The sequence below is a fragment of the Nerophis lumbriciformis genome, linkage group LG38 (genome assembly GCF_033978685.3).
Source record: "Nerophis lumbriciformis linkage group LG38, RoL_Nlum_v2.1, whole genome shotgun sequence".
NCBI lineage: Eukaryota > Metazoa > Chordata > Actinopteri > Syngnathiformes > Syngnathidae > Nerophis > Nerophis lumbriciformis.
The window spans coordinates 12,635,329-12,661,579 of record NC_084585.2 but is presented as its reverse complement, the minus strand read 5'-3'; the positions used below and the strand labels follow the sequence as shown (position 1 = coordinate 12,661,579).

At 41.0% G+C, this 26,251-nt stretch overlaps 1 protein-coding gene across 6 annotated transcripts in view; it reads left to right on the top strand.

The window, feature by feature from the left end:
• The window catches only part of ldlrad2 (low density lipoprotein receptor class A domain containing 2), a 72,385-nt gene that overhangs the window by 27,132 nt on the left and 19,002 nt on the right, over positions 1-26,251 (top strand). For 3 of the 6 annotated variants that reach the window (XM_061932653.1, XM_061932649.1, XM_061932648.1), the window contains exon 1: positions 3,538-3,754. In XM_061932653.1, coding sequence (XP_061788637.1) covers positions 3,607-3,754 — 148 coding nt within the window. In that variant the 5' untranslated portion in view covers positions 3,538-3,606. Of the gene's footprint in view, positions 1-1,334; positions 1,398-3,537; positions 3,755-26,251 lie in introns of those variants that run through there. The other 3 variants (XM_061932651.1, XM_061932650.1, XM_061932652.1) reach the window with 2 other exon arrangements.

Below are 26,251 nucleotides of genomic sequence, written 5' to 3'. Positions count from 1 at the left end.
TTCTTACAAAATTGTGACTTTTGTCGAGTAAAATTACGACTCTTTTCATAAAATTGCCAAAATGTTAAGCTTTTCTTGTAAAGTTGTGACTGTTGAGTAAAATTCCAACTTTTATCATAATATTGCACAAATGTTCAGTTTTTCTTGTAAAAGTTTGACTTGCGTTAAGTAAAATTACGAGCGGGCGTTCGCGTGTGTCTGTGTGTGTGTGTGTGTATGTTCTTGTATTTCTACCCTTCTTGAGACATCAACAAGCAAAAGTACCTTCCATATGAGGACCGGTGAACAAGTTAGGACATAAATCATGGTCCCAATACGGAAAACCATTGCATCTAATAGAGAATGTCTCATTTGCACCCCTGGTGGTGAAATCTATCAAAATTAGGGTGGTCCCAAAAAGGAGGAATTTTTCAAATTGGCTGTGTGTCACTTTTAAAAGTGCTCCCCCTCTGGTCAACATAAAAAATAACACGTGTGTGTAAAAATTTGAAGTGCTCCCCTTCTGCCCAGCATATGTAATAACAAGTGTGTGTAAGAAATTGAAATGCGCCCCCTTTGGCCAAAATTAATTTAAAAAAATAAATAAATATGTATATAGAGACATACTGTAATAACCTGAAGTAAATAATGAAGATTAAAAACCAATTACAACAACAACAATTCAACAACAACAAAAATTGTCAGGGCTTGGTAAAAGGATAGGACTCAGATGCAGAGTAGGGAACTTTGACAGGCTTTTATTTTGACAGCTTCCTTTTCACCTCCAAAGTCAAGGATTACAATATCTATTTATCCAAAAAAAACTAACCGGCAAAAAAGGTTCCAAAAAATAGGAACAACCAAAATTCACTCCGAACGGAGGAAAACACAAAAGCAAAAACGAACTATAATTAATATATGCTATAAAATGTATAAACAAAAAACGCTCCAACAGGAGGAAGAAACAACAACTATGAAAAATTCTATACTATCTAATCTAATAAAGTATTAACAAAAATTGTCACTCAAAAATGTGAGGAAAGAATGAAAAATAACTGAAACTTACCACTTCGGCTGAATAAACTAAATAACAAAAAATCACTCTGCTGAGGAGGAAGAAAGGAAAACTCAAAATAGCAACGAAGGGATTCAGAATCAAAGAACAGAAGCACAAGACGAGGCAAGGCAAGACAAGGCATGGACATGAGCATGGACGCTAGAGAGTACGAACAAACGAAACAATCTGGCACAGAACAAAGGAAGGAGAAGGGCTTATAAGACACATGAGGGTAATAGGGAACAGGTGGAAACAATTAGGGAATCGGGATGACGTCAGACTGATGACACAAAAGGAAGGGCAAGTGACCTGAAACGAGAGGAGAGTTACTTTTCAAACTAAAACATGCACATCACCAGAGGTGGGTAGTAACGCGCTACATTTACTCCGTTACATCTACTTGAGTAACTTTTGGGATAAATTGTACTTCTAAGAGTAGTTTTAATGTAACATACTTTTACTTTTACTTAAGTATATTTATAGAGAAGGAACGCTACTTTTACTCAGCTACTTTTATCCTACATTCAGCTCGCTACTCGCTACTAATTTTTATCGATCTGTTAATGCACGCTTTGTTTGTTTTGGTCTGTCAGACAGACCTTCAAAGTGCCTGCCTTACTGGTGACGTTTCACTTCGTTCCACCAATCAGATGCAGTCACTGGTGACGTTGGACCAATCAAACAGAGCCAGGTGGTCACATGACCTGACTTAAACAAGTTGAAAAACTTATTGGGGTGTTACCATTTAGTGGTCAATTGTACGGAATGTGTACTATACTGTGCAATGTAATAATAAAAGTTCCAATCAATCAATCAAAAGTGTGAAGGAAAAAAGATACTTTTTTATTTTAACCGTACATCCCGTCAAAAGCCTAAAGACTGACCGCACATGAGGACGTTCCTGTCTTCACAATAAAAGTGCCGCTCCATCGCGCCTGCGCTTTCAAAACAAGAGTCTCCGAAAGCCAGCGCAAACAAGCTAGCAAGCTACGGAGTTTGACGCCAATATATTTCTTGTAAAGTGTATAAAAACGAATATGGAAGCTGGACAAACAAGATGCCAAAAACCCACCACTTTCATGTGGTATTAGACAGAAAGGAGGAACTTTTCTTCTCCTCCATTTGAAAACGTGGACGTTATCATCACAACTGTCTGATTACAATCAACGCAAGTCATCAGAATCAGGTAATACACCAACTTATATTCTTGTCTTCATGAAAGAAAGGAAGCTACATGTTAAACATGCATGTATATTCATTAAAACCCCTTTAACATGTAAACAAAAACAGCTAAATAAATACATATAAATTATATACTGTATATATCAATGTATATGTATGTATGTATGTATATATATATATATATATATATATATATATATATATATATATATATATATATATATATATATATATATATATATATATATATATGAGTGTGTATGTTACTCATCAGTTACTCAGTACTTGAGTAGTTTTTTCACAACATACTTTTTACTTTTACTCAAGTAAATATTTGGGTGACTACTCCTTACTTTTACTTGAGTAATAAATCTCAGTACTCTTACTTGAGTACAATTTCTGGCTACTCTACCCACCTCTGCACATCACAAGACAGAAAAAACCAAGACAAGACATCCCTCACCGCGGTGTGACAAAAATGTACTAAAAGCAGCCTTTTTCTCACAATGTGTCGACTTTTTTCTTATAATATTGGGAACAATTTCTCATATTCTTTCTGTTTCTGTAATATTGCAATATTTTCTCGTAAAATTATTACTTTTTTATGCAAAATTCTTACTTTTTAATGCAAAATGGTGACATTTGTCAGATAAAATTCTGACTTTTATCACAATATTGCCAAGTTTTGTGTTGTTCTTGTAAAATAGTAAAACTAATAAAACTATGACTTTGGTCATAATTTTGCCAAGCAAAATTCTGATTTTTATTATGATATTGCAAACATTTTAAAGTTTTCTTATAAAATTGTGACTTTTGTCGAGTAAAATTACGACTATTCATAAAATTGCCAAAATGTTAAGCTTTTCTTGTAAAAATGCGACTGTTATTGAGTAAAATTCCAACTTTTATCATAGTATCGCACAAATTTTCAGTTTTTCTTGTCAAATTTTGACTTGGGTTGAGTAAAATTACGACTTTTTTTATAATACTGCCAAAATTTTACGTTTTTCTTGTGAAATTGTGACCTTTTTCTTGTGAAATTCTAACTCGTTTTTTTCAATAAGCTTTTTTATATTTGCATAGTATGTATTTATTATTAATGTTGTAAATACAAATCTTTATATATCTAGAAATGGAGGTCCTAAAGAGGTAGGCATTTTTCTCAGGTCTCAAGAAGCTAACAAATACAAGAATGCATGTGTGTGTGTGTGTGTGTGTGTGTGTGTGTGTGTGTGTGTGTGTGTGTGTGTGTGTGTGTGTGTGTGTGTGAGCGGGCGGGTGTCTGTGCGTGTGTGTTTGTTAAAAGGCTTGAAGTTTTGAGGATGTAGAAGGAGAAGCTCCGTCCCCAACATATTGGATACATTTATCCTGCAGAAGAATTGAGTTGAATGGAGAAGAATGTGGCGGACATGTTTTCTCTTTCTTCTCTGACTTTGTCTTCTTTCGCGCATCCATCCAGGATGATAAAGCTTGGCGTGCTCAAACTGTTACTTCCTCTCTGCTTCTTCATTCTCCGCAGCTCAGCTATCGACACAGGTAAGACCAGACAGTTGTTTGTCTTGCAAAAACAATTTTCTTTTTTTTTTGATGGCCTTGCTCATAATAATGGTGGAAATAAGTGTATATTATGATTGCTTTGGGCAAAAATACTTTAGTCATCCTGCATGGCCTCCATTGCAGCACTCGTGTAATGTGTAAAAGGAAAAGAATGTTGATGTAAAAAATAAAAGTTAGGTGTAAAATTAAAAAAAAAAAAATTGTTTTTTTAAATGAAATTAATGTTTGGTGAAAAGATTTTCTGTGTGGTTGAAAATCCTATGGTGTAAAAAATTCATAAATGTTTAAAATGTGAATTAATGTTTGAGAGGTTATTTAGGCGCAAATTGGCAGCCACGTTTCCATTTGTCTACCCTAGGGCAGCTGTGGCTATACACATCAATATGTGAATGTGGACTGAATGAATAATTAGTTCACACCGTGAAGCACTTTGGTCTCTGAGAAAGGCACTATATAAATCTCATCGATTACAATATTTTTATCATAATATTATTCTAATCTGTATTATAATGTTTTAAATTAATTGAGTATCCAATTACTGTATTGTCCAGTGCAGTTGTTCTCAAACTTTTTCCCACCAAGAACCACCTCAGAAAACATTTGGCTCACCAAGTACCACCATAATGACCAACAATAAAATACAGTAGCGTAATAGGCCCACATATTCATTAAAAACAAGGCAGAGGTTTTATTTAACGAGTATGTTTAATATTTTTCGCCACTGTAACATTACACACAGTTTGAACAGTAACTCTGTGTTTGAATATACAAGCCGCTAGGGCAGTGTTTTTCAACCACTGTGCCGCGGCACACTAGTGTACCGTGAGATATTGTCTGGTGTGCCGTGGGAGATTATGTAATTTCACCTGATTGGGTTGAAAATATTTTTATTAATTATTGTCTGTGCTGTCAAGAGCTCGGCAAAGTAACCGTGTAATACTCTTCCATATCAGTAGGTGGCAGCAGGTAGCTAATTCCATTGTAGACGTCAGGAACATGATTTGTCGTGATCACAATATGCAGACAACAGCGGGAGGCAGCATGCAGGTAAAAAGGTTTCTAATGCTTAAACCAAAAATAAACAAAAGGCATTGAAGCTCAGGGATGGCTATGCAAAACGAAACTAAAACTGATCTGGCTGCAAAGTAAACAAAAACAGAATGCTGGACGACAGCAAAGACTTACAGTGTGTCAAGCAGACGGCGTCCACAAAGTACATCCGTACATGACATGACAATCAACAACAAAATAGGAGCGCAAGACAAGAAGTAAAACACTACACACAGGAAAACACCAAAAAACTCCAAATAAGTCACGGCGTGATGTGACAGGTCGTGACAGTACACCTACTTTGAGACAAGAGCTGTATTGATGCATGGATGGTTATGGTTTTAATTCATATCCAACAATTGCGAAAACAACTTTTTACTGTCAATATCGGCTGCTGAGTTAAATTTTTTAATGTTTTCTGTTAGTGGTGTGCCTCGGGATTTTTTCAATGAAAGAAATGTGCCTCGGCTCAGAAAAGGTTGAAAAACACTGACTAGGGCCCACACAGCCCCCACAAGCCCCTATGACAAAATTATATGAACTAATATATCCATCCATTTTCTACCGCTTATCCCTATATTCATACAAATTAAAGCAGAGCCACAAGTCATACAATATTCTAAATACAATAGTTTCAGTAACCCCCTTGGCCCCTTCTGAAAAAATGGTTAGGTCCACACCAATGTCCACTAAACCACTAAGGTGCGCAAAATAAAGACATAACTATTTATTCTGTACCATTTTCAACAGAGGGGTTAGTGCATCTGCCTCACAATACGAAGGTCCTGAGCAGTCCTGGGTTCAATCCCGGGCTCTGGATCTTTCTGTGTGGAGTTTGCATGTTCTCCCCGTGACTGCGTGGGTTCCCTCCGGGTACTCCGGCTTCCTCCCACCTCCAAAGACATGCACCTGGGGATAGGTTGATTGGCAACACTAAATTGGCCTTAGTGTGTGAATGTGAGTGTGAATGTTGTCTGTCTATCTGTGTTGGCCCTGTGATGAGGTGGCGACTTGTCCAGGGTGTACCCCGCCTTCCGCCCGATTGTAGCTGAGATAGGCTCCAGCGCCCCCGCGACCCCGAAGGGATTAAGCGGTAGAAAATGGATGGATGGCATTTTCAACAAGTGGTCACAACAGGTGAAACAATGAGACGTTTTAAGGAGGATAAGGAGGTGGGCTGCATCAACAACAATTCTATCGAGCATTCATGTCGGCTATAACCACTCCAAAGCGTCAGCACAAAACTACTATCTAACAAAAATGGTCTCTTTCTGTTCTAATCACACCGAAACAAACAAACTGTATGTCGCATTTACAGCAAACTCTCACTTTCATTTTTGCTAGAAGACGCACACACTCGGCTCGGTCAGTGATGCGTTCATGACCACAAAAGCAGTCGGACAACTCCAACACCACACATAAACTCCGTTAGCTTGATACACTGTGATATGGTTCACTATAGGGTGCCGAATGTAAAAGTTCAGTCACACTTTTCTAGCAGATATTTATCAGATTTAACTCAGTTTTCTGAGATTTAACTTACTTTTCCCAAATTTTGCTTATTTTCATCACATTTAAGTTTAAATTAAACAGTGACTCTAAATATCATATCTAAATGTAAATCTAAATGATAAATGTAAATCTTAAATGTAAATGTTATATTTAAATCTAAATCTTAAACATAAATCTATGTTAAATCTAAATGTAAATGTTAAATCTAAACCTGAATATTAAATCTAAATCTAAATAATAAATCTAAATCTCAATCTTAGGTCTAAATGTAAATGTTACATCTAAATCTAAATGTTAATTTCAAATCTGAATGTTACATCTAAACCTAAATGTTAACTCTAAACCTAAATGTTGAATCTAAATCTTAAATGTAAATCTAAGTGTTAAATCTAAATCTAAATTGTAAATCTAAACTTTTCCCAAATGTAGCTAATGTTCATCACATTAGAGGTTAAATTAAAAGTTGATACTAAATATCATATCTAAATGTAAATCTACATCTAAATGATAAATCTAAATCTTAAACATAAATGTATATGTTAAACCTAAATCTAAATGTTTAATCTAAATATTAAATCTAAATCTAGAGCTTAGGTCTAAATGTAAATGTTAAATCTAAATCTAAATGTTGATTTCAAAACTGAATGTTAAATCTAAACCTAAATGTTAAATCTAAACCTAAATGTTGAGTCTAAATCTTAAATGTAAATCTAAATATTAAATCTAAATCTAAATGTTGAATCTAAACCTAAATGTTGAATCTAAATCTGCATTTTTAAATCTGAACCTAAATGTGAGCACTATATTTTAAATCTAAACCTAAATGTTAAATGTAAATCTAAATCTTAACTCAAAATATACTGTACATCTCAAATCTTAAATCTAACGGTGAGCGAGAAATGCTAAATCTAAACCTAAATGTTAAATTTAAAGCCTTAATCTAAATGTTACATCTAAACCTAAATGTTAAATCTAAATGTAGTTCTTAAACCTAAATGTGAGCACTAAATGTAAGATCCAAACCTCAATGTTAAATCTAAATCTAAATCTAAATCAAAAGCTTAAATTTAAATCTTAATGTGACCGCTAAATCTCTCGCCAAGTGTAAAGATGAATGTTTATAGAATGTCAATATAACACCAATCCGAGGCCTCTAAGTGCATGGCACTCCTACATCTGCATGACTGCGGAAGAAGGAAACATGACAGAAATAATGCCAATAAAGTTACATATATTTAAAAGTGTTAGCTTCAAATGTGTGAGTTTGCATGATGAGTTAAAACAATTAGACAGTCAAACACCTGATGCTGCACTTCCGCGTTTGACAATGGATGGAATTGCTTCTTACACCGAGATATGCAGTGTGCATGAATACACATATTTCTATTTGCCCTGTGTGTCTTTCATCATTTCATTGTGCTGTTACTTCATGATTGTGCTTTGGACATGATCATGATCATAGTGAGTGTGAAGTCATCATTTAGTCAGAAGTTAGGATCCAGCGCATGCCAATATGCGCTTTTTGCTATGTTTCTTTTCCATCTTCCTGCCCCTCGCAGCACGTCTGATTGATGCGTCTCGGTTCGCCAAGAAGACTTATTTAAAAGAAAGTAAGATGAAAGAAAGATGACTTTAATTCACATCCATTTAGGATTGTACGGCATATAGGTATTAGTATAGTACCGCGATACTAATGAATCATATTCGGTACTATACCGCCTTTAAAAAGTACCGGTCCCCCACCCCACGTTGCGTCATTGCTGGTTTACGAACAGACGAGTATGTTCGGCGGCACACATAGGGTGACCATTTCCATGACACCAAAAAGGAGGACATTATGCGGCATATCAATAAATTACTATGGTGTACATAGGACTCTGGTATACCTTATTTATAGTACAATTTTGAGTGGTTTAAAGATGATGTTTGTGTGGCTGAATAGGAAAAAATATTAAAGTCAAGTGTTTGTTAACAGTATTTGTATTTATTCAATACTTTGTGGTGTTCAAAAAGTGACCACTGAGATGAATCTTTTCAAGTGCAGAGTGCCACAAAGCATAACATGTGTGGACTTAAATGTAGTTAACATATATAATAAAAAGAAAAATGCCACAAAAAATTTTCCACATCAACATCAAGGCTGCTTGCTGCATATCTGGTTGCGTTATGCAGAATATGGGCCAAACAGTTTGCAGGGAGCACATCTTTTTGGCTCAGTTTCAGCTTCTGATACACACTGTTATGTTTGCCACAATTGACACTGGCATTGTCTGCTGCATATGCAGACATGTTTTTCACCTCTAAGCCAGACATCTCAAGTTTTGCCAGCAGCTGGTTTGTTATGGCTTCTGACGTTTCGTTGCTGTCACTATAAAAATCCAACAGGACATGTTGGATGCCTTCATCAAAGTGAAAATACCTTACCACAATGGGAAAACACTTGCTTGTTCCTTTATTTGAGGCGTCGGTTGCCACGGAAAAGGGTAGGTTGTTTTCTTTTATGTAGTCGGTATGTTCCTGTACTGAATAATGAACGATGACGTTCTCGCACAATGCCTTGGCTTTTGTTCGGCCACAGGCCATCCCTTTAGCTGTGGGCTAGTCACTGAAAATCTCCCGGTCCACTTTCATGCCGCAGTCTAAACTTCTGTAGGACTGGTGATGCTTTACAGCAGTGGTTCTCAACCCTTTTTTCAGTGATGTACCCCCTGTGAAAATTTTATTAATTTAAGTACCCCCTAATCAGAGCAAAGCATTTTTGGTTGAAAAAAAGAGATAAAGAAGTAAAATACAGCACTATGTCATCAGTTTCTGATTTATTAAATTGTATAACAGTGCAAAATATTGCTCATTTGTAGTGGTCTTTCTTGAACTATTTGGAAAAATATATATAAAATAACTAAAAACTTGTTGAAAAATAAACAAGTGATTCAATTATAAATAAAGATTTCTACACATAGAAGTAATCATCAACTTAAAGTGCCCTCTTTGGGGATTGTAATAGAGATCCACCTGGATTCAGGAACTTAATTCTAAACATTTCTTCACAAAAAAAGAAATCTTTAACATCAATATTTATGGAACATGTCTACAAAAAATCTAGCTGTCAAGACTGAATATTGCATTGTTGCATTTCTTTTCACAGTTCTTTTTGACAGACATTTTAGTGAGGGTCAAACCATCATGGCATGGGGGGAAACTCTGGGTTTATGGTAATGAATGGAATAGCCTACTTGATTTGATGTTCAGTTTATGAACTTACATTACATTACATACCCCCAGGGGTACGCGTACCCCCATTTGAGAACCACTGCTTTACAGCATGGTACACCTTGCACAGCTCCGCAGCGGTTATCTTGTCATCCAGGGGCGACGAAACTTCACGAAAAAATGTCCTCATTGAAGAGGTACCTGCCGCACGTTTATTACTTTTATGTTTATCCGTACCCGCATGCCGTTCAATTGCAGCATTCCCCTGACTACTTACGTCGACATCACATCGACAAACTGTGTAGAAGCCATGGAATGAGTCTCGACTGCTTTTCGTTATAAATTCGTTCTCTTTTATCCATTCAGAATTAAACGAGGTCTTGCGTTTTGGCATGATGCTAACTTTCTGTCAATGTTATGCCGCAACAGCACATGGACCCTTGTTTACTTTTTTAACCAATGATAAGCAGATTTGTATCCGACACCGCTCTTAGCCAATCATTTGATACGTTACTGCGTTGGGGGCATTTTTTACGGTCTTTGATTGGCTATTGCGCTGCAGCCCAGCAAAGATGAAAAAACTCCGCTCTTCAAGCCTAGTGCCTCAAAAAGGAGGACAAATACGTGTCCGGCTTGAAGCTGCGCCGGACGCCGGACATGGCATTAAAAATCCGGACTGTCCGGCCTAAATCCGGACACCTGGTCACCCTAGGCACACAATCACGGAGTACTTACAAGCAGACACAGTGTGTAGACAGAAAAGGGAGAACGGACGCATTTTGGCTTAAAAAATAAAGATAAAGGTGAAGTTATAACACTGAAACGCCCACCGGAAGAGGTGCTTTAAGACATAGCTAACTAGCTAGCGGCTAAAGTCCATCCCCAGTCTGCAGTGTTTTAGCTACTTCTAAATCACTAATTCTCGCCTCCATGGCGACAAATAAAGTATGTTTCTTACAAGTATCATCCCTGCAGGACGAGGAATAGCTAAACATGTTTCACGCCATTGGTGGATCTACACCTGACATCCATTGTAATGATACCAAGTACAGGAGCGTATCTAGTCGATACTACTATGATTACATTGATATTTTTTAGCATCACAAAATCTTCTTTCGTTTAAAAAAAATTCATATTATGTTTATAAACTCAGGAAATATGTCCCTGGACACATGAGGGCTTTGAATATGACCAATGTATGATCCTGTAACTACTTGGTATTAAATTGATACCCAAATGTGTGGTATCATCCAAAACTAATGTAAAGTATCCAAACAACAGAAGAATAAGTGATTATTACATTTTAACAGAAGTGTGGATAGAACATGTTAAAAGTGAAAGTAAGCAGATTTTAACAGTAAATGAACAAGTAGATTAATAATTGTATTTGATTTGATTTGATATATTTTTTATTTCAAATATGCAAAAAAAACAAGAGCAAGCCTGATTCAATACAGTGCTATAGCCTTAACAGCCATTTAAACAAAATGAAAACAATGGAGAATAAAAACAAACAAAATAAACAAAATGAGCAATGGACTTTTTATTATTTATTTTTTTCATATTTGAAAAGGAGTGAGAAGAAGTTTACACTTATTTAATCCCACCCCTTTTCTCTAAATCATAAATTACTCTGAGCTAGAACTACCTGTTCACTCTATGTACAAACTTAATGAACTTGTATAAACATAAATCATAAATATATACATACATATGCACACTACACTAATTCATTCACTACACTAATTCATTTTCTACCACTTGTCCTTTATAATTTTGACAAAATAATAGAAAGGAAAATTACACAATATGTTACTGCATATGTCAGCAGCTAAATTATCAATCAATCAATCAATGTTTATTTATATAGCCCTAAATCACAAGTGTCTCAAAGGGCTGCACAAGCCACAACGACATCCTCGGTACAAAGCCCAAATTAGGAGCCTTTATTTGTTTATTTACTAATAAAAGACACGTTGTCTTGTATGTTCACTATTTTATTTAAGAACAAATTTGCAATAAGAAACATATGCTTTACCGTAAGATTTTTTGTTAAAATAAAGCCAACAGTGCAATTTTTTTGTGGTCCCCTTTATTTATAAAAAAGTATCGAAAAGTACCTTTAACTTTAACGTTCATAACAATAATGTTGTAGAAAGTGATTAATTTTCAGGTCATGTTGTTAGCACAGAGGTTAGTTTTCTGAGGCGAACATGTTTCCCACCAACACTTTGGGACATTCCTGGAGGTCAGAGCAGGATGAGCTACTTGTCTCCCTTGGAAACACAGCTAATAAACTCCATGGTGATTGTAAATCTCCTCATTATTTGGCCTGCAGCCCAGAGGCAGGGGGTGACGGCGACTGAGATCTTGCCGTCATCCATCCTGCTCTGCTTGCGGATGAGCAATAAGCTGCCCTGAATAACAACACTGCTGATTTACACGCTTGAGGGACTTCCATCTGATGTTTGGAAACTAGTGCAAACATTGAATAGCAGCAAAACTTCACGTTACCAGTCTTTATTCAAAGATTACAGCTTAGTTTTGAGTTCTTAATGGACGAAAGTAGAACATGGTACATTTTTTATGTGTTATTGATTGTACAGATTTACACCTGGGCTTTAACCAGATGAAGTCCAATTCACAAAAGAAGTCATGTTTTTGCTCTTTATAAAAATTTGGTATAATTTTGAGAGCGGGGGTGTCAAACTTATTTTAGATTGGGGGCCACATGGAGAAAAATCTGCTCCCAAGTGGGCCGGACTGGTAAAATAAAGACAACTTCAGATTGTTTTCTTTGTTTAAAAATAGAACAAGCACATTCTGAAAATTTACAAATCATAATGTTGTTGGGTTATCTTTACACTTACATGTTGTGGTTAATAGTATTCTATCTTTATTTGTCGTTATTTATACTTTCTGAATAAATATGTGATCATGTTAATCAGTCAACTCATTGGTGTTAATTTTCAATCAATTAAGATAAAAAAATTATATCAAAATCTAATTACAGGATGTTATTTATGTTGTTTGCTCATTTTCCTCGACTGGTGCACATGTGGTTTATTTTTTTTTTTTACATATGTAGCATCATCTACAAAGATACAAAGAATTGCTATTGGGACATCTAGTGGACACATTTAGAACAGGATTTTCTTTCATTCCAAAATTTCGGCAAATTTTTATACTTAGCAAACTCATCCCGCGGGCTGGATAAAACCTTTTCGCCCGCGGGCCGTATGTTTGACACTCCTGCATTAGACCAACAATGTGTTATACATTTCACTAGTGTCTTTACTGGGGGTGTACCGAGCTGATATTTATTTCTGATACTCTTTCAAATTGTCTTGTAATCAGACAATGTTTTCGGTATATTTAGATGGAATTTTTACCTGACCTCACAGTAGTCAGGTGACCCTTCTGAATAAGACTGCAGATGGCAGTCGAAACATGTCAGGTAAAGATTCCATCTAAATATACCGTAATTTTGTCTGATTACAAGACAATTTGGAAGAGTATATGAATAAGAAGATATAATGAACCTTTTTGAGCAATTTATTTCTGATAATGGTCCGATAGCAATCAAAAACGTATCGGATGTTATCGGCTTGCATCTACAATCTCCATATATAAGCAGTCCTGCAGTGTGTTTACTTTTGCTGGACAGCCAATTAACATCTACATATCCTCCAATCAGCACAAAAAGTTGGTCTTTCCTTGTATTTTAGTTAAGTCACTTGCAAAACGTAACCATGATAGGCTGCAGGCTACTAGCTGCTACAGTGACGTGCAGTCAGGGGAGGCAGGTACCATCATGGAAAGAAAAAAAATGTAAAAAGAAAAAAAAAAAATTAAATTGTTATATGTATCCAGTAATTATACTATAAAGTTATTTTCCATTTAACTTCACCAGTTTTAGATTATTTTTATTCAAAATCGCTGAATTTTCACAGTTGCCGTTCAAATACTGAGAAGAGACTTGCGGTGAGTCAGCAGCCAGTTGAGGCACGTCACTGAGTTGAGCCTCACCATGGATTGCGCAATGACTCGGCTAACTGCTGGCCTGGCCTGCTGTGCAGTGAGACCGTATTGCTATATGAATTATATTATACATTTCCATAGTTTAGTTAGCTGAGGTATATAGTGTACAGTGTATTTTGTCAACAACTGTATGTGTGTAACGTATTTCTTGTGCTGAGCAATCATAAAACTGCTGCAAAGACGCACTGTGTGAGGCTCGCAGTAATCCCGCCTCCTGGTGGTAGAGGGTGCTAGTGATCCCAGAGATCATTTTTGCAACTACTCGGCTGCAGAATAAGTGACAACAAGCAACAACAGTTAGCGATCCTTTATTTTTTCCTTTCGCCTGAACTTTAAACATGGAGGATTACATATCTAAAATAAAACAGTTTTCTAAACTGGACTTTCAATCGAAGCAGGAGGTAATACTTAAAGGAAGATCTCCATCGAGACAGAGAGACTTTTAAAACTGAAGAAAGATAAGGAAGACTTCTATAAACAAGTTATCGATGCTTTTGTTCAAAAGGAGCGGCACATGGACTTCATTTATAAGTAAAGGTAAGACCATAATAGCGTTTTTTTATTAAATGTGCTTTTTTGTGTGCTACAGTTTGTATGTGTAAAGTTAAAGTTAAGTTAAAGTACCAATGATTGTCACACACACTAAGTGTGGTGAAATTTGTCCTCTGCATTTGACCCATCCCCTTGATCACCCCCTGGGAGGTGAGGGGAGCAGTGGGCAGCAGCGGTGCCGCGCCCGGGAATATTTTTTGGTGATTTAACCCCCAATTTCAACCCTTGATGCTGAGTGCCAAGCAGGGAAGAATGCTGGTATGAGCTTTTAAACATAACCCGTTAACTGCTGCCAATCAAATGGTGAATAAGATACTCTTTAGGGTTCATATGTTTGTAAATCTGACTGTGATGAAGTCAGTGCCTCATCAGCCATGAACCTCACCGCACGTCACTGAGCTGCTATCAATAGCAAAGCACGCAATAGCTTGAGTTTCCTTAATTGAACAATATTGCGGTTTAAAACATGACATTTGTGAATACAAACAAATATTAAATAATTATATTGGTCACGTCCGGTTTTCGTCTCAAGCACGTGGCACTTAATACTTGCAAATGAAACTCAAAAGTTTCGGGGTTGTGGGGGGGGGGGGGGGGGGGTTGGGGCGAAATCCGTAAGTCCAAAACTGGGTCAAGGATCGGGGAGGCAAGCAGAGTCCAGGAGGGAAATATGGCAGCGGTGGATACAACAAGGCTGATACACGAGCACTGTGGGGAAACGAAAGACAACACTGGGATCAGAAAAAGAGGCACAAGGAAATAGGCAAAAACAAGCGAGAGCTGGAGGGAAGTCAGATACGTGAAGCTTACTGCGAGCAGAGCGACGTTCCGACGACGAGGAATCAGCGTCGGGGCTCTTTATACTGTTGTCCCTCATCAAAGCCATGTGCGTTGTTAGTAGATTGTCTCCAGCTGCGGCGGAGTGTGGGCGCGGTCTGCGTGACGAGCGCAGGGGCGTGTCTGGTGCTCACAGGGGAGCCTCTGAGCGCTCCAGCAGAAGAGGGAAGCAAGGAGCGTGCTTGTGCCGTAACAGTACCTCCCCCCTTATGCGAGGCCCCCGACGAGCGCCGAAGGGCTCCCGGGTTGGCCTGATAGAATTCCTTCAGAAGTCCGGGGTCAGCAAGGTAGGAAGCAGGGACCCAAGACCTATCCTCAGGTCCATAACCCTCCCAATCTACCAAATAAACTAACCCCCTCCCCTGCCTACGGACCCCAAGGATTTCCTTAACTGTCCAAACAGGATCACCATTGTCCAAAATTCTAGGAGGGGGAGGGATGGGGTCGGGGGAGTGGAGAACTAGAAACAGGCTTTATCTGGGAAACATGGACTACTCGGTGACGTTTAACTGAAGATGGCAAAGATAATCTGACTGCAACAGGGTTAATGATAGCCTCAATAGTGAAGGGTCCTACAAAGCGGGGTGCGAGTTTACGGGATGGTACCTGTAGATGAAGGTCCTTGGTACGTAGTAGTACTTGTTGGCCTGGGGAGTAAACGGGAGCTGCCGGTTGGCACTGTTGCACATTCTTTCGGAAGATCTAAGCAGAGAAGCACGGGCTGCTTTCCAGACCTGGTGGCACTTCCTGATATGTTTGCGTGAGGAAGACACAGACGCTTCAATCTCCTGTTGGGGAAACATAGGGGGCTGGTAACCAAGAGAACACTCAAATGGTGATAACCCAGTAGCTGAACTCTTCATGGAGTTATAGGCAAATTCGACCCATGGCAGAAACTTGCTCCATGAGGATGGTTGGCGAGCGGAAATGCAGCGCAACATGGTCTCCACACTGTGGTTAGCCCTCTCTGCCTGACCATTACTCTGCGGATGATAACCAGAAGTGAGGCTGACCGTGGCCCCAATTCCCTTGCAGAAGGCCTGCCACACCCTGGATGTGAACTGGGGGCCACGGTCCGAGACAATGTCCACCGGGATGCCATGTTGTTTAACAATGTGGGTGGTAAGAAGGTCAGCAGTTTCAGATGAAGATGGAAGTTTGGGAAGGGGAACAAAATGTGCAGCTTTGGAAAATCGGTCAATAAAGGTGAGTACGGCGGTATTACCTTGGGACGGCGGAAAACCAGTGATGAAATCCATAGATATGTGAGACCATGGGCGACTGGGGACGGGGAGAGGACACAGCAGTCCTGCCGGCGGTCTGTGGGAGGGTTTATTTCTAGCACAAGTACTGCATGCGGCGATAAACTCACGGGTATCCTTAGCCATGGATGGCCACCAGAACCGCCGGCGGATGAAGGAAAGAGTGCGTTGGAATCCCGGATGACAGGAGAAGACACTGGAATGCCCCCACTCCAAAACATGAGGACGTAGTTCACGATGGACGAATAGTCTGTTGGGAGGTCCACCTCCTGGTCCCGGTCTCTCTCTCAATGAGTCTTGGACAAGACCCTCCACTTTCCAAGTGACCATGCCGATAATTCTGGAGGGAGGAAGAATGGTTTCTTCTGGAGTACTATCGGTGGTTTCTTCTGAGAACTGGTGAGAGAGTGCATCAGCTTTGGTGTTACAGGATCCTGGTCTAAAAGAGAGAATATAATTGAAGCGACCAAAAAACTGGGACCATCGGGCCTGTCGATCATTGAGCCTTTTGGCAGATCGGACATGTAGAAGATTACGGTGATCCGTGAGGACCTGGAACTGATGTCTTGCACCCTCCAACCAATGTCCAACCAATGTCTCCACTCCCTTAATGCCTCGTAGACGGCAAGTAACTCCCAATTTCCAGCATCATAATTACGCTCCGCAGGGGATAAACGTCTTGAAAAAAATGCACAAGGGTGGATCTTGCTGTCCTGCTTGGAGCGTTGAGAGAGAACTGCCCCAACTCCAGAATCAGATGCGTCTACCTCCACAATGAAGGGGCAGTCTTGATCCGGGTACACCAGGATGGGTGCTGAGACGAAGCTCCTCTTCAAGCACCAAAATTCCATACCTGCTTCCTGGTTCCACTGAAAAGGTATGCTGGTAGATGTGAGTGCATGAAGGGGTGCGGCCAACTTACTGAAGTCCTTTATAAAGCGTCTGTAGAATCCCGCGAATCCCAGAAAACGTCGTAGTTCGGTACGGGTAGAGGGTTGAGGCCATTCCACCACCGCCTTCACCTTCTTGGGGTCAGCCTTGATATGTCCCTCTTCAATGACAAAACCGAGAAACTCTACAGAAGAAGAATGAAACTCACACATTTCTGCTTTGACGAATAGGCGGTTCTCCAGTAGTCGTTGTAGGACGAGACGGACGTGTTGCTGGTGTTCCTGAGGATTCTTGGAAAAAATGAGTCTATCATCCAGGTAAACTACTACAAATCGATCAATCATATCTCTAAGAATGTTATTAACCAGGGCTTGGAAAACAGCGGGAGCATTAGTCAGTCCAAAAGGCATAACTTTATACTCAAAATGACCAAGGTGAGTGTTGAATGCTGTCTTCCACTCGTCTCCCTCCCGGATGCGGACCAGATGATAAGCATTACGAAGATCTAACTTAGAGAAGATGGTGGCGGGGGTGAGAGGTTCAAAGGATGAATTAAGCAGAGGTAGAGGGTATTTATTCTTAATTGTTATACAGTTCAGTTGGCGGTAGTCGATGCAGGGACGAAGAGACCCATCCTTCTTGCTAACAAAGAAAAAACCTGCGGCTACAGGTGACTTGGATGGTCTGATGATACCAGAGGCAAGGGACTCGGAGATGTAATCCTTCATAGCTTGTTTTTCAGGGAGAGACAAGTTATACAATCGACTGCAAGGGAGAACTGCATTAGGGATGAGGTCGCTCGAACAGTCGTAAGGTCTGTGAGGTGGAAGAGACAAGGCTTGTTCCTTACTGAACACGGCGGCCAGATCGTGGTAAACTCTGGGGACTCGGGAAAGATCCGCCGGGGATGACGCTGGCCTCGGATTTTTGGAATGGACTGCTGCTGACTTGAGGCAATGAGCATGGCAGTGGTTACTCCAAGCCAGTATCTTACCAGTTGCCCAAGATATGTGGGGGTCATGTTGAATGAGCCAAGATCGGCCTAGGACGAGGGGGGCTACTGGAGCGTCCAAAACCCAGAAGCTGATGCTCTCTGTGTAGTTGCCAGAAAGGGTAAGAGACAGTGGTTGAGTGCGGTACTTGATGGGGCCCAAAGGGTGGCCATCTAGGGCCTGGGCGGCGACAAATTTTTTTAAAGGTATTAATGGAATACCCTTCTCTTGGGCGTACCTCAAGTCAATGAAGCTTTCGTCGGCTCCGGAGTCCAGGTAGGCGTCCATGAATACTGTCCTAGCATTCCAAGTCAAGCTTGCAGGGAACAAAATACTAGGGTTCCTCCTAGAGGGAGTTGTGGGGACAGTAGTATGACTCACCAGGATCCCCTTGACTGATGAGCCCGATCCTTTTGACCGAATAGTGCAGTCACGTATCTGATGATCCGCCTGGCCACAGTATAGACAGAGACGATGTTGAAACCTCCGTTCACGTTCCTCGAAGGTTAGTTGGGACCTGCCAATTTGCATGGGTTCTTGAGATGTGGTAGGAAACGGTCTTACGGTGTCAGACCTTCTGGTGAGGGAGCGATCGGGATAGTAAGGGATTCTTGCTGATGCGGTGCTACCATAGTTGCTCTCCCTCTCCGCCTCACGTTCCATAAGTCTTTGGTCAAATAATAGGGCTAACTCAATGAGGTCTTGACAGTTTGAAGGTCTGTCCCGCAACAAACCGTCCTTAATTGTCTCGTTAAGTCCTTTTCGATAAGCGCTCTGAAGTGCCTTGTCGTCCCATCCACTCTCTGCAGCCAGGGTTCGAAACTCCAAAGTATAAGTGGCCACCGATCGGGGGCCCTGTCGAATGGAATGGAGTCTGGAAGCGGCGTCTCCGCCATCAGCAAGATGGTCAAATACCGCCAAAAACTCCTTGTGGAAAGCAACATAATTGGTGTTAAGCCCTGACTCCTTACTGAGTGTAGATGTGGCCCACTTCAGCGCAGGTCCTGAGAGTAGGGAAAATATAAAGGCGATCTTAGCACCGTCATTAGCATAACGTGAAGGTTGGTGTAAAAAAATGAACTCACATTGAATCAAGAAGCCACGACAGTCTTCAAAATTTCCCTCAAAATTCTTAGGACTTGCTATCTTAGGTTCCCGGAGGGGCGTAGCTCCCCCAGTGGCGAGTGTATTGGTTGGGCTAATGACAAGTGTGGGTGGTGTCACCTGACCAGTTCTGAGATTGTCGATCCTGGACAACAGGCTGGCGAAAGAAACATCCAATTTGTCCTCCAGGGTGGAAAAACGGACCTGGTGTTGTTGGATGACAGACTGGAGTGTGGGCAAGTCTGTACTGGGGAAGGTCCTATCCAGAGGTCCGGGCGAAGACTTAGGAGTGCCGTCTGGTTCCATTGTGGTCGGAACGTACTGTTATGTCGATCTGGGGAAGGAGACGGTACGACAACAGAATATCAAGCTCAACAGGTTTATTGTGTGCTTGATGAGTGGGTGGGGTGTGTATGCTACTATGTGTTTGCATGAGAAACTATGTGTGTGAATTTAACCATATGAATACCGTAAGGTTTGTTGAGGTGCTAGCCGAGGGACTGGTGCTAGCTCGGGCGCTAGCCGAGGGACTGGTGCTAGCTCGGGCGCTAGCCGAGGGACTGGTGCTAGCTCTGACGCTAGCCGAGGGACTGGTGCTAGCTCGGACGCTAGCCGAGGGACAGGTGCTAGCTCGGACGCTAGCCGAGGGACAGGTGCTAGCTCGGACGCTAGCCGAGGGACAGGTGCTAGCTCGGACGCTAGCCGAGGGACAGGTGCTAGCTCGGACGCTAGCCGAGGGACAGGTGCTAGCTCGGACGCTAGCCGAGGGACAGGTGCTAGCTCGGACGCTAGCCGAGGGACAGGTGCTAGCTCGGACGCTAGCCGAGGGACAGGTGCTAGCTCGGACGCTAGCTCGGGGACAAGTGCTAGCTCGGACGCTAGCTCGGGGACAAGTGCTAGCTCGGACGCTAGCTCGGGGACAAGTGCTAGCTCGGATGCTAGCTCGGGGACAAGTGCTAGCTCAGACGCTAGCTCGGGGACAGGTGCTAGCTCAGACGCTAGCCAGGGGACAGGTGGTTGCGGCTGGGAAAAGCGGAAGACCGGTGGAATTAGTCTGGCAGAGGGTAGCCTGTCTTGGTGCAGCTGCGCCACCCCATCAGCACAGCCACCAGTACTACCCCCCCTCTCCGAAAGCGGATGCCAGACGCTTCTTTCTGGCTGAGGAACAGTCACTATGGGTGGGAGGAGGGTATCCAGGCGACGGGTAAATTCCTCCTTGCTCACATCACTGCCTTTCCACGACAGTTTGGCAGGACAAGACAACTCCTCCGGTGTGGAGCGAAAAAAAGAAAAAGACATGGTGAATGGGGCAAGAGGCAGAGAAAAAAAAAAAAAAAATTGTCACAGGGGGCGGAACGAAAGTCACTAGGGGCGGGGCTAAGGAACTGTGCCGTCAGGTCCTTAATAATTTTGGCGGGAACTTACTGTTGTGTTTAGACTAAAGGGGAGGTGACGGCTCAGACACCAGGGGGCAGTATATACAATTATTTATTATATATATAGTCAATATATATATATATATATATATGTATGTGTGGGAAAAAAAATCACAAGACTATTTCATCTCTACAGGCCTGTTTCATGAGGGGGGGTACCCTCAATCGTCAGGAGATTTTTTCCCACACATACATATATTGCGCTCTACTACGGTATCGAGCACTATTTTTTTGGATAACCTTATTAAGACATATATATATATATATATATATATATATATATATACATATAAATAATAATAAACAATACTACTGAACTAAGGAAATGAAGTGTGAACTAGAATACAAGAGTGTGTGGTGTAAGATTATGTGTGTAGTTAGCTGAAGTGTGTTACCAAGTGTTGAAGAGAGCAAACGAGGTAGTCCATGGGGCAGGCAGGTGATCCGGGGCGAGAGAGAGGCGTCAAAGTCCAGGGGCAAGCGAGGAGTCAAGGAAACGAAGGAGGCAGTCAAAAATCCAGGGAAACGGAGGGTAAACACTGCGGAGGCACGGGAGAACAAACAAGGATGTCAGACACGAGGGAAAACACGCAGAGAGAGATCATAAGCCTTACGGTACACCATGAGAAAACTAAGTTCCCGCGACGATCCTTGGGTCCACTGGTCCTTTATTGATCTCGCCCTCATCAGTCGCAGGTGTGCAGGCTTGTCGCTGCGTGGGCGTGCTGCGTAGGCGTGCTGCGCTCAACGCGAGCAGGGGCGTGTCCGAACGCGCTGTCAACGGCTCCTCCAAGTGCTCCCGCAGAGGAGGGAGAAGTAGACTGCGCGTGCGCCGTAACACGGTGAGGCGTAAAAAGAAAGAACAGCGTGCCACGGCAGTCAATTCTCGAGCGCTGACTTAAATAGGCTGCTGATTATTAACTAAACTCAGGTGGCCCTAACAGCGCTTTGAGGCAGGAGTCAAGTCACTTCAAGAAGGACAAACTAAAACAGGAAACCAAAATAAGAGCGCTAGCCCGGAACTAATCCAACACAGGAAAATGCTAACAAACTCAAAATATGGCACGGCGTGGTGTGACAAGCCGTAAGAATTCTATCAATATGTGGAATAAAATATGGAACGCAGCGATTAAAGAAGTCAAACAATGTACTAATATAAGCCAGTTAACTAAATACAGTGCAAATATGTTTTTTACAAGGTATACAGAATAAGAATGCTGAGACTCTTACTTACTGCTAACTTATCCTGAATTGAATTCACCCGACACTCATAAACAAACACGCTGTTACTAAAACTACAACTTGAGGTATTAGCGTATAAACATATTTCTTTATTACGAAAACACAGCAGAAAAAGTTGATATGACCTGTATGACCTCAGTCTGTCCTCCAGCAACTCGATCCTCAGTCTCTGCAGCAGCAAGATGAAAAATGCACCGCATAAACACGGATTTATAGAGCCATTAAGTTAAACAGACTTGCTAATAACGTTGCTTGCTCAGTTGGCTAGCTTAACCGTCTAATTTATTACCAGCTTTTACGGTGTGTGTGTGTGTGTGTGGGGGGGGGGGTTGTCTGGTGCATTGGACAGCTAAGCGTGTGTGCCAGAGGTTCGGGGGCGCCACGTTGGGCTCGCCTGCAGAGGTCATGGTGAATTTTGGCTTCAATCTGGTTTTTCGCCGAGGGCTTGATGTACCTAACCTTTTTGTGAGTAGTGCATTTGAGCACAGGATGTGAACCAATCTAGTAAAAGCTGTGATATTCAAGGATCCAATGATGAAGAATGGGTAGGAGTTAATAAGCTTTTCTTTTTCATACTTCCTTTCGAACATGTTAAACTGTGAGCAAGATGCTGAGGGCCTGATAAGATCATAATACCAAGTGCTAAACAGCGTGTGCAAAGTAAAAATGTGTGTGTGCTACTAGTGGGTGTGTTGCGTGGGTGCTACTAAGACTGTGTGTGCAATTGATAACAAGTGCAAAAGTGTTGCAGAATGCCATATTTAAATCACCATGGAGACACTAATTTCCCTCCACACTTATGGTACGATTCGCTCCAAAGTTTGGGGTTTTGCAATGTTAATAAACAAACACAACACGTCTATAATCTGTAAAAAATCAATAAAAAAAAATCAATATTGAATCGCAATCTATACAACAGAAGCTATTTTAAGTTCTCTCTTCATGCGTTTGGTATGATCCAACCGCAAGAAAATGCATATTGCAAGACTTTTTTTTTAATATAGGAGATATATATACAGGAGAATAATATATTTCCTAAATTAAAAAACAAACACCATAAAAAAGAATAAAAAAAAACATCAGACACCAAAAGAACATCAATTGAATTTGTTCTTATTAACCCCTTAAGTCATCCAGCAGCTATGAAATTATAAAATAGTATTGCTAAATTGATGAAATTTCTAATAGGTTTTCTTAATGACAGTTCAAATATGTTGACACACACACATAGGACCAATTTTCTGTCCATCTGTCTTTGCAATGTGATCCCCTACTTTTTTACAGCTATGTATGTATGTATGTGTGTCAGTTTGCATGTAGATTTTAGACATGCTAATATACATATGCAAAATAGAGCCCGCAGAACAGTTTCAGCATTTATTAATCACACTGCGTGTGCTGAGAGATTATATTTGCATCTTCTCCTCCCATTAGTGTGTGTTCTGATGATCAGCATATATTCTGCACACTCATGAAGACAGACATGCAAAATAGATTGCGATTGTTATTTTGCTCACTTAAGAGACACAATGGTCTGCACCCCATTACAGTAGATGGGCATTGCATGTGCTATCAAGTTTGCAGTACACGTAAACCTTTAGTAGGTCAGGCCCTGTGTGTATTCTGATGTAACTCATTAAGCATGTTTGAAATTAACTACTACTACTGCTACTATCTATTTTCTCATCTCTTCTGACTGCTTCTTTATCTCTGCTTTGAGCGACCAATTTTCTGTTATCCAGCTACAGCATCCATTCATCCTTTTTCTGTCGCTTGTACCTCTTGGGGTCGAGTCACGCGATAATGTTTCAGGACATAATTTGGGGAAAGGGAAAGGGAAAGCTACATGTGTGTAGTTAAATTACTATGACGGATGCAACACATTAACAACTGTCATAAATACTCCCAGTATTTGTGATTTCCAGTTTGTCTCAATACTGGGGCACAGCTCATTTATACTCAGGCCCCAATTACACCAACTAACTAACTAAGGTTATCCAAGGTAAGTCCCACCTAACCTTATCCTTGTCCACACACACACAATGGTCGTTTAAGACCCCCTCCCCCCTTCCGTCTACCGGCGCAACGCGACCTAGTACGCATGCGCGGAAAATGCGCACGTTTTGGTCACCTCCAGTATTGCTTAGAGTGCAAGTTCTTAAATTAAATTTAAACTATCTGAACAATATCCAGTGTTGTGGTATTTCAATTAACTGGAATCCAGTGTGCTGTGGGGCCCTATTGTACTGAATCACACCTGAGCCATCATAAATTAATCAAATCTTTATTAGACACGTAAACAATGTGATAAAGAACATTTTACATCAATCAATTTGGGGATCTAGATATCTGGTCAGGACACTCCTCACTCTTTTGCCTTCACCTTCATTGTCCATTCGTTTTTGGTGACTTTATATACTCTGGACCTAGACGTTGAGTCCGTGACATACATGGCGGACAATAACTGATACAGTCTGTTTTGCCAGTCCAAATGCATTTGATGTTTTCCGTAGTCTTCTCTCGACGACCAGGTAATATAATGCACATGCTACCTTTTTTATCACATCCACGGGAGCCCACATTTTCGTTGTCTCTCCTTCGACAAATGGACGACGTGTTTCGGTAAGTAGAATCACAGCTGACCCGGACATTCAAAAGTTCTCTTGCCGTCTGAGAAGTCTTGTATCCGAAATAGCTGCAATTGCGTGTTTTCTTCTCTTAAGGTATTCATGTGTGATTTCCACAAGCGTCTGTACGTGTAGAAGAATGAGAAACACGGGCATTGGTTAGCTCCGGTTGTTATGAAGCTGGCTGTGGCGCGTTCTTTCTGACGTCACTTCCTCTGTGGGGCACGGTCTTTCTGATTTCACTTCCTCTCCGAACTCAGTTTGTAAACGATCATTGAGTCCGTACAAAGCTAAGAGCCGGAGATTCAAGAAATACACGGCACACTTACCCGTGTAAAAAATTATCCAAGGAGGGTTTCCTCAAACGATGGTTTAGTGTGGCTGAAACGGGGCTTAGGCTGAATAATTATCCGTTTAAGGGGTTATCCGGCTTAGTGTATACATAGCCTCAGTAAAGGGAGTCTGTCAACATCCATGCTGGTCAAACAGTAAAGCAGAAAAAAAGAGCCTTTGAAGAGATTTCAATGGCTTTTAATATAGTAAGCAGGATATGTTATACAATTTAAAAAAATACTATTATTAATATGAAAGAACAGAAAACTGTGATGATAATGGAACAAAAAGGACACCTGAAAAAGTAGCAAATAGGAAAAAAACCGCAAAAAGCAACTTGGCAAGGGTGATTCTTGGACAGAGGCAACCCAGGAAAATTAGTAGCAAATGAAATAAAAGAGGGAAAATATGAGCAAACTGGATGTACCACATGGAGCCGATAATAAACAGGACCCCCTCTGGTATTGAAGAGATGTTTGATCTTGAATGTGCAGCCTTACCTGGACATTAGATTCCTGTCCCCTGTGGCCAAGGGTAGGTCCTTTATATTCTTCTTACGTATAACATATGCACAGTAAGAGAGGCAAGTCCAGGCTGCTGAGCCAAGCTAAGGCATCATCTTTTGTGATGATGCACTTTCCACACAGCTGCCAAGTTAGTCCAGAACAATAGCAACCTTATTCTGGATATTAGTCGGGGCACGAACGTTCTTTTCATTCGAATGTAAAACTCCTCCCATCAATCCACAGAGCCTTTTGGATGAACTTTAAAACATTCAAAAGTTTTGTTTCCATGATTTTTGTCCAAAAATTCATTCGAAAAACTCTTCTGCCGGTCTTTCATTGCGTCCGACCTGCAATCGCCCCGATACATTCTTGGTAGTAGCGTCATGTTCGTAGCGCTATCCAAGATCATTTGTCAATCGTAGAAGGAATTTATTAACCGCGATAAAAAGGAACTAGCGCCCCCCAGTGTACAGGAGGCACAAGCCGTATGACCAATAGTCGCATTAGAGCGAGTGCATGGACACTTGAACTTACACATGTAGGTATGAAAATACAAAAAAAAAAAACTATTTGAGAAATCAGACTAATTTAGTGCATGGAAACGTAGTGAGTGATTGCCTCGAGGCCACGTGGACAGCATCTGAGTGGGCAGTTTTCCACAGCATGCGGCACAGTCTGCTGCGGAAAACCACAGTCACACACTGGGGTGTCTTTCAGCTTCCACCTCAGTATCAGGTGTGTCGACCAGGATAGTCACTATGGATGGCCCTCTCCAGGTTTTAATTAGTTTCCTGTCCGGCCATTTGTCTGGAGGTTAAAGGCAGAAAATATTACAGGCCCTTGCAGAAGACCTTACAGACCACAGAATCGAGGTTAGGGCA